This window comes from Gopherus evgoodei, chromosome 1 (assembly GCF_007399415.2).
Source record: "Gopherus evgoodei ecotype Sinaloan lineage chromosome 1, rGopEvg1_v1.p, whole genome shotgun sequence".
Taxonomy (NCBI): domain Eukaryota; kingdom Metazoa; phylum Chordata; order Testudines; family Testudinidae; genus Gopherus; species Gopherus evgoodei.
This window is the reverse complement of record NC_044322.1, coordinates 895,922-914,582: the sequence shown is the minus strand read 5'-3', so window position 1 is coordinate 914,582 and position 18,661 is coordinate 895,922. Positions and strand designations below refer to the sequence as shown.

The 18,661-nt window shown below is 49.7% G+C and overlaps 1 protein-coding gene across 1 annotated transcript; it reads left to right on the top strand.

The window, feature by feature from the left end:
* The first annotated feature begins 2,745 nt into the window (after positions 1-2,745).
* Positions 2,746-3,681, top strand: LOC115645528 (olfactory receptor 51G2-like). The gene has a single exon (XM_030550320.1). The coding sequence runs from the start codon at positions 2,746-2,748 to the stop codon at positions 3,679-3,681; it is 936 nt and encodes a 311-aa protein (XP_030406180.1).
* Positions 3,682-18,661: the final 14,980 nt, after the last annotated feature.

Sequence of the window (18,661 nt, the reverse complement as noted above, 5' to 3'; positions counted from 1 at the left end):
GGTGGTTACTGAGCGATGGCTTTTCCTGAGCTGTTGTTTCCCTTCCTGCTTGTTTCCCAGCAACCTGCTATTAAACTGAGAAGAGCCACAATGGTTGCAGCCAATATAGCCATAACATCAGCACCTCAATAGTTAACCCAATGTAGCTCTACAGCAAACAGCCCAACAAGTGGGTTTAACATACACATTCCTTATGGCAGCTCAGCTACATGTCTGACAGTATGACATACCCGGGTGCTATTAATTTTATCAATACAAGACGTAGATGGAGAGAGAGAGAGAGAGAGAGAGAGAGAGAGAGAGAGAGAGAGAGAGAGAAATAGACTAGTTTCATGTGTGAAATGAAGTTCTATTTCTGTGATTACTGATGCATTTGACTTTGAAATCCACTTCCTGCAAACCCTCATTGTGTGCTGGGGTTACTCTGTACAAGAGAGTGAGAGCTCAGGGAATGAATATTTTCCATACTGATCCCAGTAATAATAAATAATAATGGAGATATACCCATCTCCTAGAACTGGAAGGGACCCTGAAGGGTCATTGAGTCCAGCCCCCTGCCTTTACTAGCAGGACCAAGTACTAAACTCACAACACTGGGATCATCAGGCCAATGCTCAAATCACTGAGCTATCCCCCCTCCCTGCAACCTCTAGATATAGGCTATAGATTGAGGGGAACCAGTTAGCTGTTAACGGAAGGACAGATGAGCTACTAGGCTTTTCTTTGCTGTTTAGGTTCTGAAGACATCCAGCTGACTGACACTATATTGTAAGTCACACTCTATCCTGAGAAATCATCTCTGAAAGGAGCTCAGAGGGGAAAGAATGGGTTCACGTGTGGACTAAAGTACAGATGTGTAAATGTTATGCCAACACTTTTCACTGTAACACAAATATTAGAAATCAAAATTTCATGACATGCAGATATATCGAAATCCAGCCCCAAAGTTGTTGGAGTCTCTACAGGAAGGAAAAGTGGGAAGTTTACTACTTAATGGTTTTATCTTTCGAAAGTATTTCAGAAGTGCTCCACATACTGTTTGCAATGGTTTGTGTTATTAACTCTGTGTTCAGTGAACAGTTATATGATACTGTCTCCTGGTAACTGACCAAAACCTGTTTCTAACACTTATATTCAGGGATGTGCACTCAATCACTCTGCAATACCTTTTAAGAAATCCTAAGAGAACCGAACCGTTGGTCAGTGTTTCAGCAAAGAGTAAAGCTAAGGTGCAGGAAAGGGGAGTGTAATAAGGGTTGTATGTAATTTACACCTATCATCTCGTACATGAACATGGCTGAAGTAACTTGCACCCTCAACTGGATATCAGTGTAAACCTAGTGTTTGAACTGTTTGCCCATTTGTGATGCCAACCCCTCCCCTGTCAATCTGACTATGTTAGCTTGTAACTTGCCAAATATCTACAGATCCTTGCATGGGGAGAGGATGCAGGTCCTGTGAGGATAAAATGAAGCCTGTAGGATGATCGAACTCCTTGGAGTCAGTCAGCTTTGGCCAGACAAAGCACTTTAGCTTCTCTTGGAGGGATTCTTCTAGGACAGAGAGTATCACTGAGAGTATTTGGTAGAGAAAATTAATAGGGACTGGTTCTGGTTGTATTTACACATGTAAATCTGGAGTGATGCAGTTGAAGTCATTATTCCTGCAAAGAGAAAATGCATAATATAGAACCTGAGGAGTGGAGAAAATTATCTATATATAAACTAGGCAAAGAAATCATGCATGGTGGTGAATCCCCTCCTGGGGCAGGCAAACCCCCAACCTCACCCCTTCCACCCAAGGCCCCGTCCCTTCCACAACCTCCCCCCCCATGGAGCCAGGCCAGAGCCCCACAGCAGCAACAGGCCGTGCCCCAGACTAGTGCCACAGGCCTGGAGCACCCCAAGCTTCCCAGTCTTCCCCACCCCACAGTGTGCAGCGCAGCCCCAGCCTTTCTGGCCCTAGATCGTGGGTGCTGGGCAGCCATGCAGACCCAGGCATGAGCCTAAGCACCAGACCGAGAGCAGCCTGCCTTCCCTTGCCTTCTTATCCTCTTCCCATAATGGAAACACATTAACAAACAGCTTCAATGCAGGACAGATAAATACAATGACCGTTTTCACTATGCACTTGCCATGTGTTTACACACGTCATGGTACAATGGGCCGCACTCCAAAATGGAGGGCCAGAAAGGTTGTCAGTGGAAAGATCACAACTGTAAAATCGCACAGCACTCAAATAGCCTGCCGAATTCCCAACCACAAGATATCAGTGGGCCCTAGAACTTAGCAGGTTTCAAACAGGGACTGGATGTTTATATGGATAAGCAGAAAATCCAATTACAGTTGTGAGGACTTAACAGAAAAGCTTTTAGAAGGGCTTTAAACATGCCTAATTTATACTACAATATATGTCTAATTAGTGGGCCTCGGGGAGAAACTTTCCTTGAGAGCAGATTATCTCATAGCTGCCTATTTCAGGGATTCTTTCACCATCTTCTGAACCATCTGCTACAGGGCATTTGATTCAAGGCCAGATGGACTACAGATCTGATCTAGTCTGGCAATGCCTATGTTCCTACTGATGGTGTAAATCCAAGACCATGCTTTAGCTTATCTTCCTTAAGCTCCTGGGAGTCTCTTGCACTGAGATCAGAAAGATGTCTCGTTAAAAATCCTCTAGTCTCATGGGTTTTTTCATTTCAGGAAGGATATTTCAAAACTCCCTGGACTTGCCCAGTATATTATGACAGCTGTCAATGACACCAAATTCAGCTTTGCAGTGTTCCTTCTCACTGGGATACCTGGGCAGGAAGACGTCCATCTCTGGATCTCTATCTTCTTCTGCTTAGTATATGTTATTTCAATAGTAGGAAATTCAGTCATTCTGTTCATTGTAAAAACAGATCCAAGCCTCCATGAACCTATGTACATTTTTCTTTCCATGTTGGCTATCACAGACCTTGCCTTGTCGATATCCACTATGCCGACAACACTGGGTATATTCTTGTTTAACTCTAGGGAGATCAGTCTGTATGCTTGTTTTGCCCAGCTGTTCTTCATCCACTCACTTTCATTCATTGAATCATCGGTACTCCTGTTGATGGCCTTTGATCGCTTTGTTGCTATCTGTAACCCACTGAGATATGCTTCTATCTTAACCCTCCCAAGAATAGGAAAGATGGGACTGGTGTTTGTGCTAAGAGGAGTGTCTTTAATATTCCCACTGCCCTTTCTCCTTAAACGGTTCCAATATTGTCAAGCCAATGTCCTCTCCCATTGCTACTGCCTGCACCAGGATGTTATTAAGATGGCTTGTGCGGACATCACAGTCAACTACATCTATGGCTTCTTTCTTATAGTTATAGTGGTAGGGTTGGATTCACTGTTCATCTTCCTCTCATATGTTATGATCCTCAAAACAGTGCTGAAAGTCACGTCCCATGCGGAGTGCCTTAGGGCCCTGAACACATGTGTCTCCCACCTCTGTGCTGTCCTCTTCTTCTACACACCACGGATTGGCTTGGGTCTGATACACGGATATTGGAAGACCTCTCCTCGACTGCTCAATCTTTTCCTGGGCTACATTTCTCTTTTTGTTCCACCACTTATGAACCCAATTGTGTACACTGTGAAAAGCCAATACCTTTCTGCTAGGATAATCAGGATGTTCTTCAAGTGAAGGGTCAGTTCATCATTTAGCTCCAGCTCCAGTGACATGGGAGATGAAATACATGGGCCACGACCACCTATTCTATTCAGGATGTTACATCAAAGATGATGAGATCTAGTGAACTCCACTCTGTAAAGAGAGGTTCAGACATGGTATAAAGTCTGGAAGAATGGGAGAGGGGCTGGTGAGGGAGGCTAGCATATTGGGGAAGGAGACCACTGCAGGTAACAGTTTTTACAATGTGTCTGTGTTCATTAAGAGCCACTGGACCAGTGTGATGTTTGCTTATAAAGAGCTGTATTGGTGCCTGCTCCAACCTTAGAATTCCTCTTGACAGAGTCAATAAAGAGAAGGGACGTGGATGTTGTTTCCCATTATACCTGACCTGTCACCTTTCTGTCTCCGGTTAAACATCCATGAGTCAGGGAAATAGCTGAGAGGTGTTCTGCAGTTCCAGTCCTCACCCTTCCTGAGCTCTGGGTACTGCCTGATCCATGGGACTGCACCAGCTGTGCTAAGGAAATACTTAAGTGACACAGTCACCCTCCTTTCCCTGTGGCCTCAGCCAGGTGCATGTGACTGAGTCGTGTCAGAGACATGATTAAAGCAGGAGCCCCAGGTGCAGTCATTTAGGTAGTTCCTCTCTCATTGATGACTGTGCACTGTGCATCTGATGAGTCTACCCCCTTCTAACTGTAATGGCACCGAGGCAAAGCAATGCTGCATGTGTTATTAGGAAATGGGGAAACTTTTGTGAATGAGGGAGCCTATACAGGAAGGATGGGCTCCACCTATGCCAAAATAGAACCAGAATGCTGGTGCTTCACATTAAGTAACTTGTGGAGCAGTTTTTAAACTAATGACTGGAATAAAGCTGACAGGTGCAGAAGAGCATGTCGTTTGGACAATGACATCTGTTAGGGAGGATAGACTAATGGAGATTCTCTATGACCTGGCAAGGAGGAGAGGATGGAAGATGATAAAATACAGGTAGGATCTGTTGAGAAACAAATGAAAAAAAAAGCCGCATGCAATTTCATCATGTAATTCAGAAAACTAAATAATTAGATGGGTGAACTAGAGTATCTCATATTAAATGAGGGTATTGATATAATAGCCATCACAGAAACTTGGTGGAATAAGGATGATCAATGAGACACCGTAATACCAGGGTACAAAATCTATTGAAAGAAGAGAACAGGTCATGCTGGTGGGGGAGTGGCACTATATGTGAAAGGAAGTGTACAATCAAATGAAACAAAATTGTAAATGAAGCAAACTGTACCATAGAGTCTCTATGGGTGGACATTCTGTCTGCTAATAATAAGAATATATCAGTAGGGATATATTAATGACCACCTGCTCAGGATGGTGATAGTGACTGTAAAATGCTCAGGGAGATAAAAGAGGCTATTAAAAATCAATAACAATAATGGGGAATTTCTACTGTCCCCATATTGACTCGGTACATGTAATTTCAGGATAGGATGCAGAGACAATTTCTTGACACCGTAAAGGACTGCTTCTTGGAGCAGCTAGTCCTGGAACCCACAAGATGTTGTGAAGGCCAAATCTATGACAAGGTCCAAAAAAGAACTAGATAAATTCATGGAGGATAGGTCCCTCAATGGCTATTAGCCAGGATGGACAGGGATGGTATTCTTAGCCTTTGTTTGTCAGAAGCTGGGCATGAGCGACAGGGGATGGATCACTTGATGATTCCCTGTTCTGTTCACTCCCTCTGGGGAACCTGGCACTGGTCACTATTTGAAGGCAGGATACTGGGCTAGATGGACCTTTGGTCTGACCCAGTATGGTGTTTGTAAAGGTGGATAATAGCCCTGCCCTGCCTCACAGAGGAAGTGAGAAGATAAATACATTCCAAAAGTTATGTTTGAATGAGGGCCTGACACACAGGAGTCCTGGTAAGAGACTCAGGGCCAGATTCCCTCTTTGTCCCCTCTGTTTGTGCTGCCCTAGCAATGCAAAGGGGCAGAAATGGGATTCAGCTTGCACACAGAAGCACAGCTAGCTCCTAGCCTAGCCCAGCGCGTTCACTGTAAAGTGACCACCTTTTCAAAGGGAAAAAGCGGGACACAAGCAGAAGCCCCACCCCTCTGTGACCCCCAACTATGCTCCTATTCTTATTTGAGTCCCCCTCTCTGCCCCATCCCATCCCATCCCCCAATACCCCACTCCTACTCCTTCTCTTTACCTGAGACTCCAACTTCTCTTCAGGAGAGAAGCCAGAGCTGGGCCATGGTAGGGGCTGCTCAGGGATCCAGAGCCACTGCTCGGAGCCCCACGGTTATTTTTTAACAACTTTTCCAAACACTTTTTTTCTGATGGTTAATAAACCTGTTTATTTTAGGAAGGCTGGGGTGACTGTATAGTGCTTGTCACAAGCACCAGAAGGAAAGAAACAGAGGAATGCTGCCAGACGTGCATGGTGAGAAGCATTTAGCATACATAGGTTATTGTTCTCAGTTCAAAGAGTGGAACAATTATAAGATTCCTCCAGAAACAGGAGGGTAAAGGGACCATATATCCTTGTTTTACTGTGACAATCAGAATTCTTCTTGATGAGCATCTATCCTTGAATTCCTTCCAATATTAACAATAGCAACTTATTGAAATTGCAGCCAAGACAATGATTCATCGAAGCATAAAATTAAAAGCCGGAAGGAGTGAATAGATTATCTAATCCAGAGATTTTCAAACAGGGAGCATCAGGACCCCCTTGGGAGGTGCAGAATGTATTCATAGAGGGGGGATGTAACAAGCTTTAGGGAAAATGACCTTCCTGTGCACATCAGGTGTGAAGATGATTTTAAAAATAGGCTCCAGAGGTGATACTGGCAATACAGACTTAACTTCAGCACCAAGCAAATTGGATCAAACTCTAGTAAAGAGCAGAATTATCAGCCACATAGCTGAACATGATTTGTTGGGGTAGAATCAACACAGCATTTCAAAAGGAAATCATGTCTCACCATTCTATTAGAATACTTTGAGGGGGGAATAAACATGTGGTTAAAGGTGATCCATGGCACATAGTGTACTTGGATTTCAGAAAGCCTTTGACAAGTTCCATCACCAAAGGCTCTTAAGAAAAGTAAGCTGTCATGGGGTAAGAAGGAAGATTCTGTCCTGGATCAGTAACTGATTAAAAGATAGGAAACAAAGGGTAGGACTAAATGGTCAATTTTCTGAAGGGAGAGAGGTAAATAGTGGTGTCCCCAGGCATCAGTAATGGCACCAGTTCTATTCAACATATTCATAAATGATCTGAAAAAAGACTTGTACAGTGAGGTGGCAAAATTTGCAGATGATGCAAAATTACGCAAGATAATGAAGTCCAAAGCAAACTGCAAAGAGTTACAAAGGGATCTCACAAAACTTTGCAAGTGGGCAGAAAAATAGCAGATAAAAGTCAGTGTTTGTGGAAAATGAGGAGAGGGGAAGCACTCTTTTATGGCCACCCAGCCAGTCAGTTAGCTATAGAAATCCTTCTTAGTAGTGGTATTCTACTTGCCTTACCTGTAACGGGTTAAGAAGTCTCACTGAAATGCTTAGGTAAGAGGAAGTGAGTTGGCACCTGACCAAACGAGCCAATAGGAATACTAGAAACTTTTAAAATTGGGGGAAAAAAACAAAACAAACATTTCCCTCTGTGTCTGTGCGGTTGCTCTCCCAGCTGGAGAGACAGAGCAGCAGATATGCTATAAGAATCTTGGGCCAGGTATAAAAATTCATCATTTATCCCTAGAATTGCTCATTTGGAACTACAGATATATATAAATAGGACAGAAAATGTTTAGCTGGACACAATGAGTTTTGCCTCTTAATTTTGGGCTTGTGGATTCCTCTGTGCTAACACAGGTACTTTTGTTTTCTTTTGTAACCCTTAAGCTGGACCCCAGGAAAGCCATTCTTGGTGTTTAATCCCTATCAGTTGCTCCTTTAATATCTAGCAACAGCCTGATTATCCAGATGTGTTTTCTTTCTTTTTTTTAAATAATATTTACCTTTTTTAAGAACATGACTGGATTCCTGTGTCTTAGGAGGTAAAGAGGGTCTGTGCATGTGTTTTTCAGTTAACTACTCAGAGGAAGAAAGGGTTCCAGGTTCAGCTGGCGGAAACAGCTGATTTCTGTTTCTTTTCCTTTTCTCGGCTCTTCCCCAGAGGGGAGGTGAAAGAGCTTGAGGGTGCCCCACAGGAAGGAATTCCCACATGGGTCTACCTGGGCTCTCAAAGGGGTTCTGCACTTGGGTGGTGGGAGCACTATGACCCAAAGCCAGGGGCCTATGTAACCTTGGGAGTTTAATACAAGCCTGAAGTGGCAAGTATTATTCTTCAGAGTCCTTGTGGGCCCCTACCTTCTGCACTCAAAGTGCCAGAGTGGGGAATCAGCTTTGACTGTGTTGATAAGTGCAAAGTAACGCACACTGGAAAACATCATCCCAACTAAACATACAAAATGATGGCTCTGCGTTAGCTATTACCACTCAAGAGAGAGATCTTGGAGTCATTGTGGATAGTTCTCTGACAGCTCCTGCTCAATGTGCCACAGCAATCAAAAAATGAAGAGCATGTTCGGAACCATTAAGAAAGGCAAAAAAAAATAGACAGAAAATATATTGCCTCTATTTAAATCCATGATGTTACCACATCTTAAATACTGTGTGCAGTTCTGGTTGCCTCATCTCAAAAAAGATTCATTTGAATTAGCAAAAGGACAGAGAGGAATAACAAAATCTATGTAGAGGTATGGAACAGCTAGCAGAAGAAGAGAGATTAAAATGATCAGGACTGTTCAGCTGGGAAAAGAGATGGCAAAGGGGGTTTAGGATAGATGTCTACAAAAAAGACGGTTACTCACCTTTGTAACTGTTGTTCTTCGAGATGTGTTGCTCACATCCATTCCAGTTAGGTGTGCGCGCCGCGCGTGCACGTTCGTCGGAAACTTTTTACCCTAGCAACTCCAGTGGGCCGGCAGGTCGCCCCCTGGAGTGGCGCCGCCATGGCGCCCAATATATATCCCTGCCGGCCCGCCCGCTCCTCAGTTCCTTCTTGCCGGCTACTCCGACAGTGGGGAAGGAGGGCGGGTGTGGAATGGATGTGAGCAACACATCTCGAAGAACAACAGTTACAAAGGTGAGTAACCGTCTTTTCTTCTTCGAGTGATTGCTCACATCCATTCCAGTTAGGTGACTCCCAAGCCATACCTAGGCGGTGGGGTCGGAGTGAGAAGTCGCGGCCCGGAGCACTGCAGTTCCGAAGGCCGCATCCTCCCTCGACTGCTGTACCAGGGCGTAGTGGGAAGCAAAGGTGTGGACCGATGACCAGGTCGCTGCCCGACAGATTTCCTGGATGGGCACACGGGCAAGGAAAGCCAGCGACGACGCCTGCGCCCTGGTAGAATGCGCAGTCACACGGCCCGTAGGGACATGGGCCAAGTCATAACAGGTCCTGATACAGGACGTAACCCATGAGGATAACCTCTGGGAGGAGATAGGAAGCCCTTTCATACGGTCCGCTACCGCCACGAAAAGCTGGGGGGATTTGCGGAAGGGTTTGGTCCTCTCTATGTAGAACGCGAGAGCTCTACGGACATCCAGCGAGTGGAGCTGCTGCTCCCTGCCTGAGGAGTGAGGTTTTGGGAAAAAAACCGGGAGGAAAATCTCTTGGTTGACGTGGAAGGCTGAGACCACCTTGGGTAGAAAGGCAGGGTGTGGTCTAAGCTGCACCTTGTCTTTGTGGAAGACCGTATATGGGGGGTCTACCACAAGGGCTCGGAGTTCCGACACCCGTCTAGCTGAGGTGATAGCTACTAGAAAGGCAGCCTTCCAAGAGAGGTAAAGCAGGGAGCAAGTAGCTAACGGCTCAAAGGGGGGCCCCATGAGCCGGGACAACACCAGGTTAAGATCCCAGGTTGGAGCAGGGGGACGGACGTTAGGGAATAACCGTTCCAGCCCTTTAAGGAATCTCGACACCGTCGGGTGAGAAAAAACGGAGCGACCGTCCGCACCCGGGTGAAAGGTGGAGATAGCTGCTAGATGGACTCGCAACGACGATAAGGCCAGACCTTGCTCTTTGAGGGACCAAACATAGTCTAAGATTTCGGTTACCGAAACTTCCATAGGGCGGAGATTTCTCTCTACGCACCAACAGGAGAAGCGTTTCCATTTCGCCGAATACGTGGCTCTTGTGGACGGTTTCCTGCTGCTCAAGAGCACCTCTCTCACGGGCGTGGAGCAGCGCAGCTCGGAACCAGTTAGCCACGCAGGAGCCACGCCGCTAGGTGCAGCGACTGCAGGTCTGGGTGACAGAGAGACCCGTGGTCCTGGGTAATCAGGTCCGGATGAAGGGGCAGGGGAACTGGGTCGGCTACGGCCAAGTCCAGCAGCATGGTGTACCAGTGCTGTCTGGGCCATGCCGGGGCCACCATGATCACACGAGCCCTGTCTCTGCGCACCTTCAGGAGGACCCTGTGAACCAGAGGGAACGGAGGAAACGCATAGTACAGGTGGGTCGACCACTGGATGAGGAAGGCATCCGCTATCGACCCCGGCTCCCTGCCCTGAAAGGAGCAGAACGCTTGGCACTTCCTGTTCCCCTTGGACGCAAAGAGGTCCACCCGGGGATAACCCCACCTCCGGAAAATGGAGAGAGCGACGTCCGGGCGAAGGGACCACTCGTGTGACAGGAAGGATCTGCTCAATCGATCCGCCAGCGTGTTCCGTACTCCGGGAAGGAAGGAAGCCCTGAGGTGAATGGAGTGGGCTACGCAAAAGTCCCAGAGTCATATCGCCTCGAGGCACAGGGAGGAGGACCTGGTGCCGCCCTGCTTGTTGATATAATACATGGTCGTCGTGTTGTCCGTGAACACGGCTACACAACGACCCTGAAGTTGATGACAAAACGTTTGGCAAGCAAGGCGGACCGCTCTCAACTCCCTCATGTTGATGTGTAGCCCCACCTCCTCCTGAGACCACAGGCCCTGCGTCCGCAGGGTCCCTAGGTGGGCCCCCCAGCCTAGATCTGAGGCATCCGTTGTCAGGGATACCGAGGGCTGAGACGGGTGAAAGGGAAGACCCGCACACAATACGGACTGGTCCAACCACCAGCCGAGGGAATCTAAGACCTTCTGGGGGATTGTGAGTAACATGTCTAACGGTTGCCTTGTCGGCCTGTAATGACTGATAAGCCACAGCTGGAGAGGCCTCATGCGGAGCCGAGCGTAGTCGGTCACAAAGGTGCACGCCGCCATGTGGCCTAACAGGGTTAGACATGTCCTCACTGACGTCAACGGGGCTGACCGCAAGCGTTGAACGATCGCCGCCATGGTCTGGAACCGCTGCAGAGGCAGCGAGGCCCTGCCCACAGTGGCGTCCAGGACGGCCCCGATAAATTCCACCTTCTGAGTGGGCCTCAGGGTGGACTTGTCTGTGTTTATCAACAGGCCCAGACTCGCAAACATGCCGGTGATCACGCGGACATGGCTGGTCACCTGCTGTTCCGACGTGCCCCGAATCAACCAATCGTCCAGATAAGGGAACACGTGGACACGGTTGCGCCGAAGATGCGCCACGACAACTGCCATGCATTTTGTAAACACCCTCGGGGCCGTGGACAGGCCGAACGGGAGGACTGCAAATTGATAATGAAGAGCCCCCACAACGAAGCGGAGAAAGCGTCTGTGGCGCGGCCAAATGGCAATGTGGAAATACGCGTCCTGCATGTCGAGGGCGGCGTACCAGTCTCCCGGATCCAGGGATGGAATAATGGTCCCCAGGGATACCATGCGGAACTTCAACTTCACGAGGTATTTGTTGAGCTCTCGCAGGTCGAGGATAGGCCTGAGGCCCCCCTTGGCCTTGGGGATCAGAAAGTAGCGGGAATAAAACCCCTTGCCTTTCTCGTTTTCCGGAACCGCCTCTATAGCTCCTTTGCTGAGGAGCGTCTGCACCTCCTGCCGAAGGAATTGCTCGTGAGAGGGGTCCCTGAAGAGGGACGAGGAAGGAGGGCGGGAAGGAGGAAACGAAACAAACTGCAGGCGGTATCCCGTCTGCACCAGGCTTAAGACCCAGCGGTCCGATGTTATTTGGGACCACGCCGGGAGGAAAAACGAAAGGCGGTTGGAAAACGGGGGGGAAGGATCCATGGGGGAAACTGTTACTGCGCCCTCGAGCGCACCTTCAAAATGAAGGCTTAGGACCAGGCGGGGGTTTTGAGGAGCCTTGGTTCTGCCCCCCTTGGTTCCCCGACTGCCTGCGCCTCCCGTTCCTGCCGCGGCGCCTGTAAAGGTCCTGCCGCTGGCGGAACTGGGAAAACGGCCTGCATTGTTGTTGTTGTTGTTGTTGCGGCCGGAAGGGTCTACGCTGCGTCACGGGAGTGTGCATCCCGAGGGACCGCATAACGACTCGGTTATCTTTCAGACTCTTGAGTCTGGGGTCTGTTTTGTCAGAAAATAGGCCCTGGCCTTCGAAAGGAAGGTCTTGTATGGTATGCTGGAGCTCCGGCGGAAGGCCGGAAACCTGCAGCCAGGAGATGCGACGCATCGTAACACCTGACGCAAGGGTACGGGCAGCCGAGTCCGCAGCGTCCAAGGAGGCTTGCAAGGCCGTGCGTGCGACCTTCTTGCCTTCGTCCAAGATGGCCGTAAACTCTTGGCGAGCATCCTGTGGCAGCAGCTCCTTAAATTTGTCCACTGCCACCCAGGAATCAAAGGCATATCTGCTCAGCAGGGCCTGCTGGTTGGAGACCCTGAGCTGCAGTGCCCCAGCCGAATACACCTTACGGCCAAGGAGGTCCATCCGCCTGGCCTCTCTTGATTTGGGGGCCGGAGCCTCCTGGCCATGACGCTCCCTATCGTTCACCGATTGAACCACCAGTGAACACGGGGTCGGGTGTACATGGAGATATTCGTATCCCCTGGAAGGGGCCATGTACTTCCTCTCGACGCCTTTTGCTGTCGGAGGGATGGAGGCCGGAGTCTGCCAGATGGTGTTGGCGTTGGCCTGGATGGTTCGTATAAAGGGCAGGGCGACCCTGGTGGGAGCATCAGAGGAGATGATGGTTACAATTGGATCCTCTATCTCCGAGACCTCCTCCGCCTGCAGACTCAGATTTTGAGCCAATCGCCTGAGGAGGTCTTGGTGCGCCCTGAGATCCAGCGGGGGGGACTGTTGGAGGAGGTACCCGCCACCGCCTCATCCGGGGAGAAGGATGATGAGACCCCCGGCACGAGAGTGTCTAACTGAGGGTCTTCCTCAGCCCTCGCCTCTGCCTCCGGAGCCACAGCGGAGTCCTGCTGCTTGGACCCTTCCTCCCCTTCCGGGGAGGGAGGGGGGCGAGACAACGAGGCTTCCGGGGCCCTACGTTCCGCAGTCGCCGGCCTAGGAGGGAGCTGCTGGGGGCCCTGGGCCTGATGGTACGCCCAGGGTGTCCAGAATCCCCACTGTTGTGGGCCTTGGTCCTGCAGCGGCGGATCACCAAACAGCGCCGCCTGCCGGTCGGTGCCCAGCGCATAGCCGCTGTCCGTCTGGGAGGATACGGACGGCTGTCTCGAGGGCCACGGTGGGGCCGACCCTGGATGGTACGGGTCTGCGCGGGCCGGCACGGAGGATCGTCTCGGTGCCGGGGACCGGTACCGGGAGTCATACCGGTGCCGGGATCGGGACCGGGACCGGGATCTGTCACGGTGCCGTGATCCTGATCGGTGCCGTGATCCTGATCGGTGCCGGGCGCCGCTTCGGTGCCGGGCGCCGCTTCGGTGACGGGACCTGCTACCAGCTCGGTGCCGGGAGGTCGACCGGGACCTGCCACCAGCTCGGTGCCGGGAGGTCGACCGGGACCTGCCACCAGCTCGGTGCCGGGAGGTCGAGCGAGACCGGGACCGGGACCTGCCACCAGCTCGGTGCCGGGAGGTCGACCGGTGCGGCGAGTAGCGTCGGGACCTGCTCCTGGAGTCGCGGTGCCGGTGTCGACTGGAGCCTGACCGCGACCTTCTCGATGCCGACCGGTGCCGCGAGTGCGACCGGTACCGCTGAGGGGAGCGGTGCCGGGACTGCGAGCGGCGTCGGGATCTGGAGCGCCCAAGACGTCGGGACCTGGATCGGGAACGACTGTCTCTGGGCGGTGCCGACATCATGGGCTTGCCTCTGGACACGACCCGCACCGGAGGTACCGGGGGTGGCAGCCGAGTAGGCTCAGTCAGGGCAATAAGGTCCCGAGCCGAGGCGAAGGTCTCCGGTGTGGACGGGACCACTATCTCAACCCCAGATCTCATGGGGGAGCTCGGCGGCACCGGACTCAACGGACCCGCCGGGCCCGGAGTCAACGGTGCTGACGGTGCCGGCGGCGCCGCGGCCGATGTCGAGGCCGGGCGCTCTAGCCGGGTCTGCCTGGCCGGAGTATTAGACTTCGACGGCCTTGGCTCAGGCTCCAGTGCCGGAGAGGGTCGGTGCCGAGGAGTCTTCTCGGTGCCGGAGCGATCCGGTGCCGGTGCCGATACCACGGCCTGCGAAGCCGTCGGGTCAAGTGCCGCCTCCATTAGGAGAGTTCGGAGCCTTTGATCCCTCTCCTTCTTTGTCCTCGGCTTAAAGGCCTTACAGATGCGGCACTTGTCGGATCTGTGCGATTCCCTGAGGCACTTCAGGCACGCTTCGTGGGGATCGCTGGTAGGCATGGGCTTCTTGCAGGCCGCACACTGCTTGAAGCCCGGCGAACCAGGCATGAGCCCGGTGCCGGGTGCCGGGAAGGGCTAAGCCCCCGGCGAAGAAGTACTTTACAACTAATTAACTTAACTATCAACTTAACAAACTAATTAACAACTATAATGAAACTAGAGATAACGATAGATAACGATAGATAACTAGGAGAGCTAGGGACGTGGAGGACAGCTATGCCGCGCTCCACAGTTCCAACGACCGACACGGCGGTAAGAAGGAACTGAGGAGCGGGCGGGCCGGCAGGGATATATATTGGGCGCCATGGCGGCGCCACTCCAGGGGGCGACCTGCCGGCCCACTGGAGTTGCTAGGGTAAAAAGTTTCCGACGAACGTGCACGCGCGGCGCGCACACCTAACTGGAATGGATGTGAGCAATCACTCGAAGAAGAATCAAGGGTAATGTGGTGGAAGTAAGCATGGAAGTGTTATCTACCCCTTCACAAGAGCCAGGGGTCACCCATGAATTTAATAGGCTGCAGGTTTCAAACAAACAAAAGAAAGCACTTTTTCACACAACGCACAGCCTGTGGAGCTCATTGCCACGAGGCGGTGTGAAGGCCAAAACTATAACTGATCCAAAAAGAATTAGGTAAGTTCCTGGAGGTCCATAAATAGCAATTAGCTAAGATAGTCAGGGGCTCTAGATGTCTCTAAACCTCTGATCATGAGGTGCTCCCTCTGTTATACTAGCCTCACCTTAGCAGATACCCAGGGGCTGCTCCGTTTGGGAGGCCGATGGGGGCTAGTGCTGCCATCTAGGGGTGTGGTCCTGTAACATGAGTGATAGAGGCCAATGCTTGGAGCTAGAGCTGGGCTGAAAAAAGAGGTTTTCTCCCCCATGAAAAATATTGACCCAAACTAAAATGTTTCCCTTTTCATCTAGCTACCAGTGGATCACTGAGATCTGTGCATAGCTATGGGGATCCCTGGATCCTGGGTCACTCTTTTCAGTCCTTGGGGAGAAGGGAAGGGAATCCCCCTCCTGGAATGATGCAAAGGAAATTCCCAGGTAGGAAGCCATGTGGAATCTCTCCTTCCTGGCCTGCACCTTGGGTTTGTAATGCAGGAAAGGGGGCTGCCAGGGAGAAATCTGGTCTTATATTATTATTATTATTATTCTATTTTATTTCAGCAAGATCACAGCGATGAAAGCATCATTGTTCCCACTCGGCCACCCAAGAGGTAGCCCTGTGAATAATCAGAACCATACATGCAGTATGACAAGCCTGGCCTCCAAAAATAGAGCCTGTGGGAGAGTTTCCACTGCAGTCCAGTTGGGTAACATCTCCAGGCATCCCCTGTGATTTGGCCTCCTGCACTTTACCATTGGCCATGATGGGAGTCAAAGCAGGTGCACACTAAGCTAAGCAGCAGAGATTCCCTGATGGCTGAGTGGACCCCAGGGGAATGTGCAAACATGCTTCATAAAGACACTTGCCTCCTATCTGAACAGATACTGCCTGATACCTGTGCAACATGGCAGATGATTCCTTCTCCTTTTTTCCCCTAAAGCCTGCTCCCTGCTCCTCCTCTTTCCCTGAGGCTCTGCCTTCCATCTAGCCTGTTGCTGAGCCATGGTAAGAGCTTCCCAGGGAGCCCATGCCACTATGGGGAGACACAGACTCTCCACCTTCACTGTGGAGAGCTTCCTGGGGGTTGGGAAGACAGGCCGGGTGCTGCTCATGGGCCTCCCTGCCCAACACAGGTGAAGGGTCTGAGGTTCCTCACATTGATTCTGGCTCCCTGGGTAGCTTTTACGATAGTCCCTCTTCGGCTTCCAGCATGGCCAGTGAGCAGACACTGAGGGGAGGAGGAGTGGACGGAGTGGGGTCGCAGAGCAGATGGGGCTCCTGCCAGTCACATGGTTTTTCCTTTTGAAAAGGTGGTCACCCTACAATCAAACAACATGGGCAGTGAGGCAGCCCCCTTTGGGGATGCTAGACCCACCAGTCCCAGTGCTTCTGCCTGAGGCACGCCCCCATGACCATAGCGACAAACTCCCACATATCGGTGATCCCCAGAGACTCCCCAGACCCTGAGACTGGAATCCCAAACCCCTACTCCATGGTGGCAGGAGTCCCAGGCCAGCTGGAGGCACTACCCCCACCACACCATGCCTCCTCTGCTGGGATTCTAACCTGTCCCCTGGGAAAAGCTTGTGTCTTCTCATGAGGAAAAGAGAAGACTGAGAGGGGACATGATAACAGTTGTCAAGTACCTAAAAGGTTGTTACAAAGAGGAGGGAGAAAAATTATTCTCCTTAACCTCTGAGGAGAGGACAAGAAGCAATGGGCTTAAATAGTAGCAAGGGAGGTTTAGGTTGGACATTAGGAAAAACTTCCTGTCAGGGTGGTTAAGCGCTGGAATAAATTGTCTAGGGAGGTTGTGGAATCTCCATTGCTGGAGATTTTTAAGAGCAGATTAGACAAATACCTGTCAGGGGGATCTAAATGGTGCTTGGTCCTGTCATGGGTGCAGGTGACTGGACCAGAAGACCCCTTGAGGTCTCTTCCAGTCCTATGATCCTATGATTGTCCCAGAACCTGCGCTTTTTATGTGTGCCATGCAGGATTCAGGGCAGCTGAGGAGGCAGTTGTGACATTACTCCCATATGAGCATGACTTAGTTATGATGCATCTTGTACAAAACATGATTTGTGAGGTGTCTGAAAAAATATGGTTTGCAGAATATGATGATCCTATATGTGTGCATGTGTTATTTTTGTATCTGAAGCTATGAATATTGACTATGTAGCTGTATTTCAAACGTAGTTACACCCACTATGCAAAATGTTTCCAGTCTAGACAACTGGTTGTGAAAGGACTATTCAGGGTAAGGGGCCATTACGGGGGACAGTAGGCCTGAGGAGAAGCTTGTCCCTCACCTGGTGATCCTTTCTGAGAACACTCAAGACTGCCTATGGATAATGGCTGCTATGACTCAGCAGTGCATGCAAGGACATGTGGTCAAACCACATGGCACTAAACTCCATTTTGGTACCTGTATTTCCCAACTATATTAGGTGGGTTGTGACGTCACCTCTTGGCCTCACTCCCCACACAAGAGAACTCCTGGAAACAAGAGAGGAACAAGACTGAAAGGAGGAAAGAGCTAGTCCCAGGCGAAAGGGATTTCTAGCCTGCATATGGAAACTTGCTGGAGTGCTTGTGAAAATTGCTAGTTCATATCCAATCTATCTAGTAGGTTAGGCTTAGTTTGTGTTTTTGTTTATTTGTTAGGTACTCTGCTTTGATCTGTTTGCTATCACGTATAATGACTTAAAATTATATATGTTATGAATAAACTTGTTTTATGCTCTATATTTACAGCATGTTTTGAGTAACAAATCAGTGGAAAATCTCAGCTCTTTGTACAAAGTCTGTTTCAACTATCCCACATCAAAAGGAAAGTGACCTACAGAAAGCTGTGCGGCACAAGACGATATATGTGGCACCATGCCCCATATTTTTCATAGAAACAGTGTTCTAATATAATGTTAGCATACTGAAGATGTGGTTTACGTGAAATGGTCAAGTAAGCTAGCACTGGAAAGGTTATGATTTACTGAATGTGATTATCCTATTTCTATGCATGTATCATTTCTGCATCTGAAGTTAGGAATATTGACTATGTCTCAATTACAAAAGTGTTTGCACCTGGGGAACACCCACCATAAAAATGCAGTTGGTCTCGTTGGTTAGTCAATGAGCCTTCCACCTTCCTGGAATGCTGCAAACAACCTTTGACATGTGTCTGCTTTGACACTGCAGGGTCATGTGATCATGTCACCTGGTACTAGACTCCATCCTGGACTGCTAGTATTTTTGCACTAGTAGGGGGTGGGGATCAAACTGGGACACAAAGGGTTCCTGCAATATGTAAACCCTATGTAAGGCTGGGGAGTGAGATAACCAGGGTTCTTACGTCACTTAATCCCCACCCAGGACTACTGCTGGAAACATCTAAGAAACAAGGACAAAGCCCAGGCTGGAAAAGGTGTCTGGCCTGTGAGAGGAAGGCCTGGAGTTTTAAGCAGCAAGAAAGAGCAGTTTGTCTTCAAGAAACTCTGCAACCTCCTTAAAACAACATTTAGGGTGAAAAATTACTATTTGCAGCCAGTTTCTTTAATGTATTAAGCTTAATTTGCATGTCTGTTTTATCTGCTCAGTAATCTGCTTTGATGTGTTTGCTATCCCTTATTATAATCACTTTAAAACTGGTTTTGTAGCTAATCAAATTGTTTTATTTTCT

Coding starts and splice junctions, on each gene's coding strand:
- LOC115645528 (XM_030550320.1), top strand. CDS start 2,746: ATGACAGCTGTCAATGACACCAAATTCAGCTTTGCAGTGTTCCTTCTC.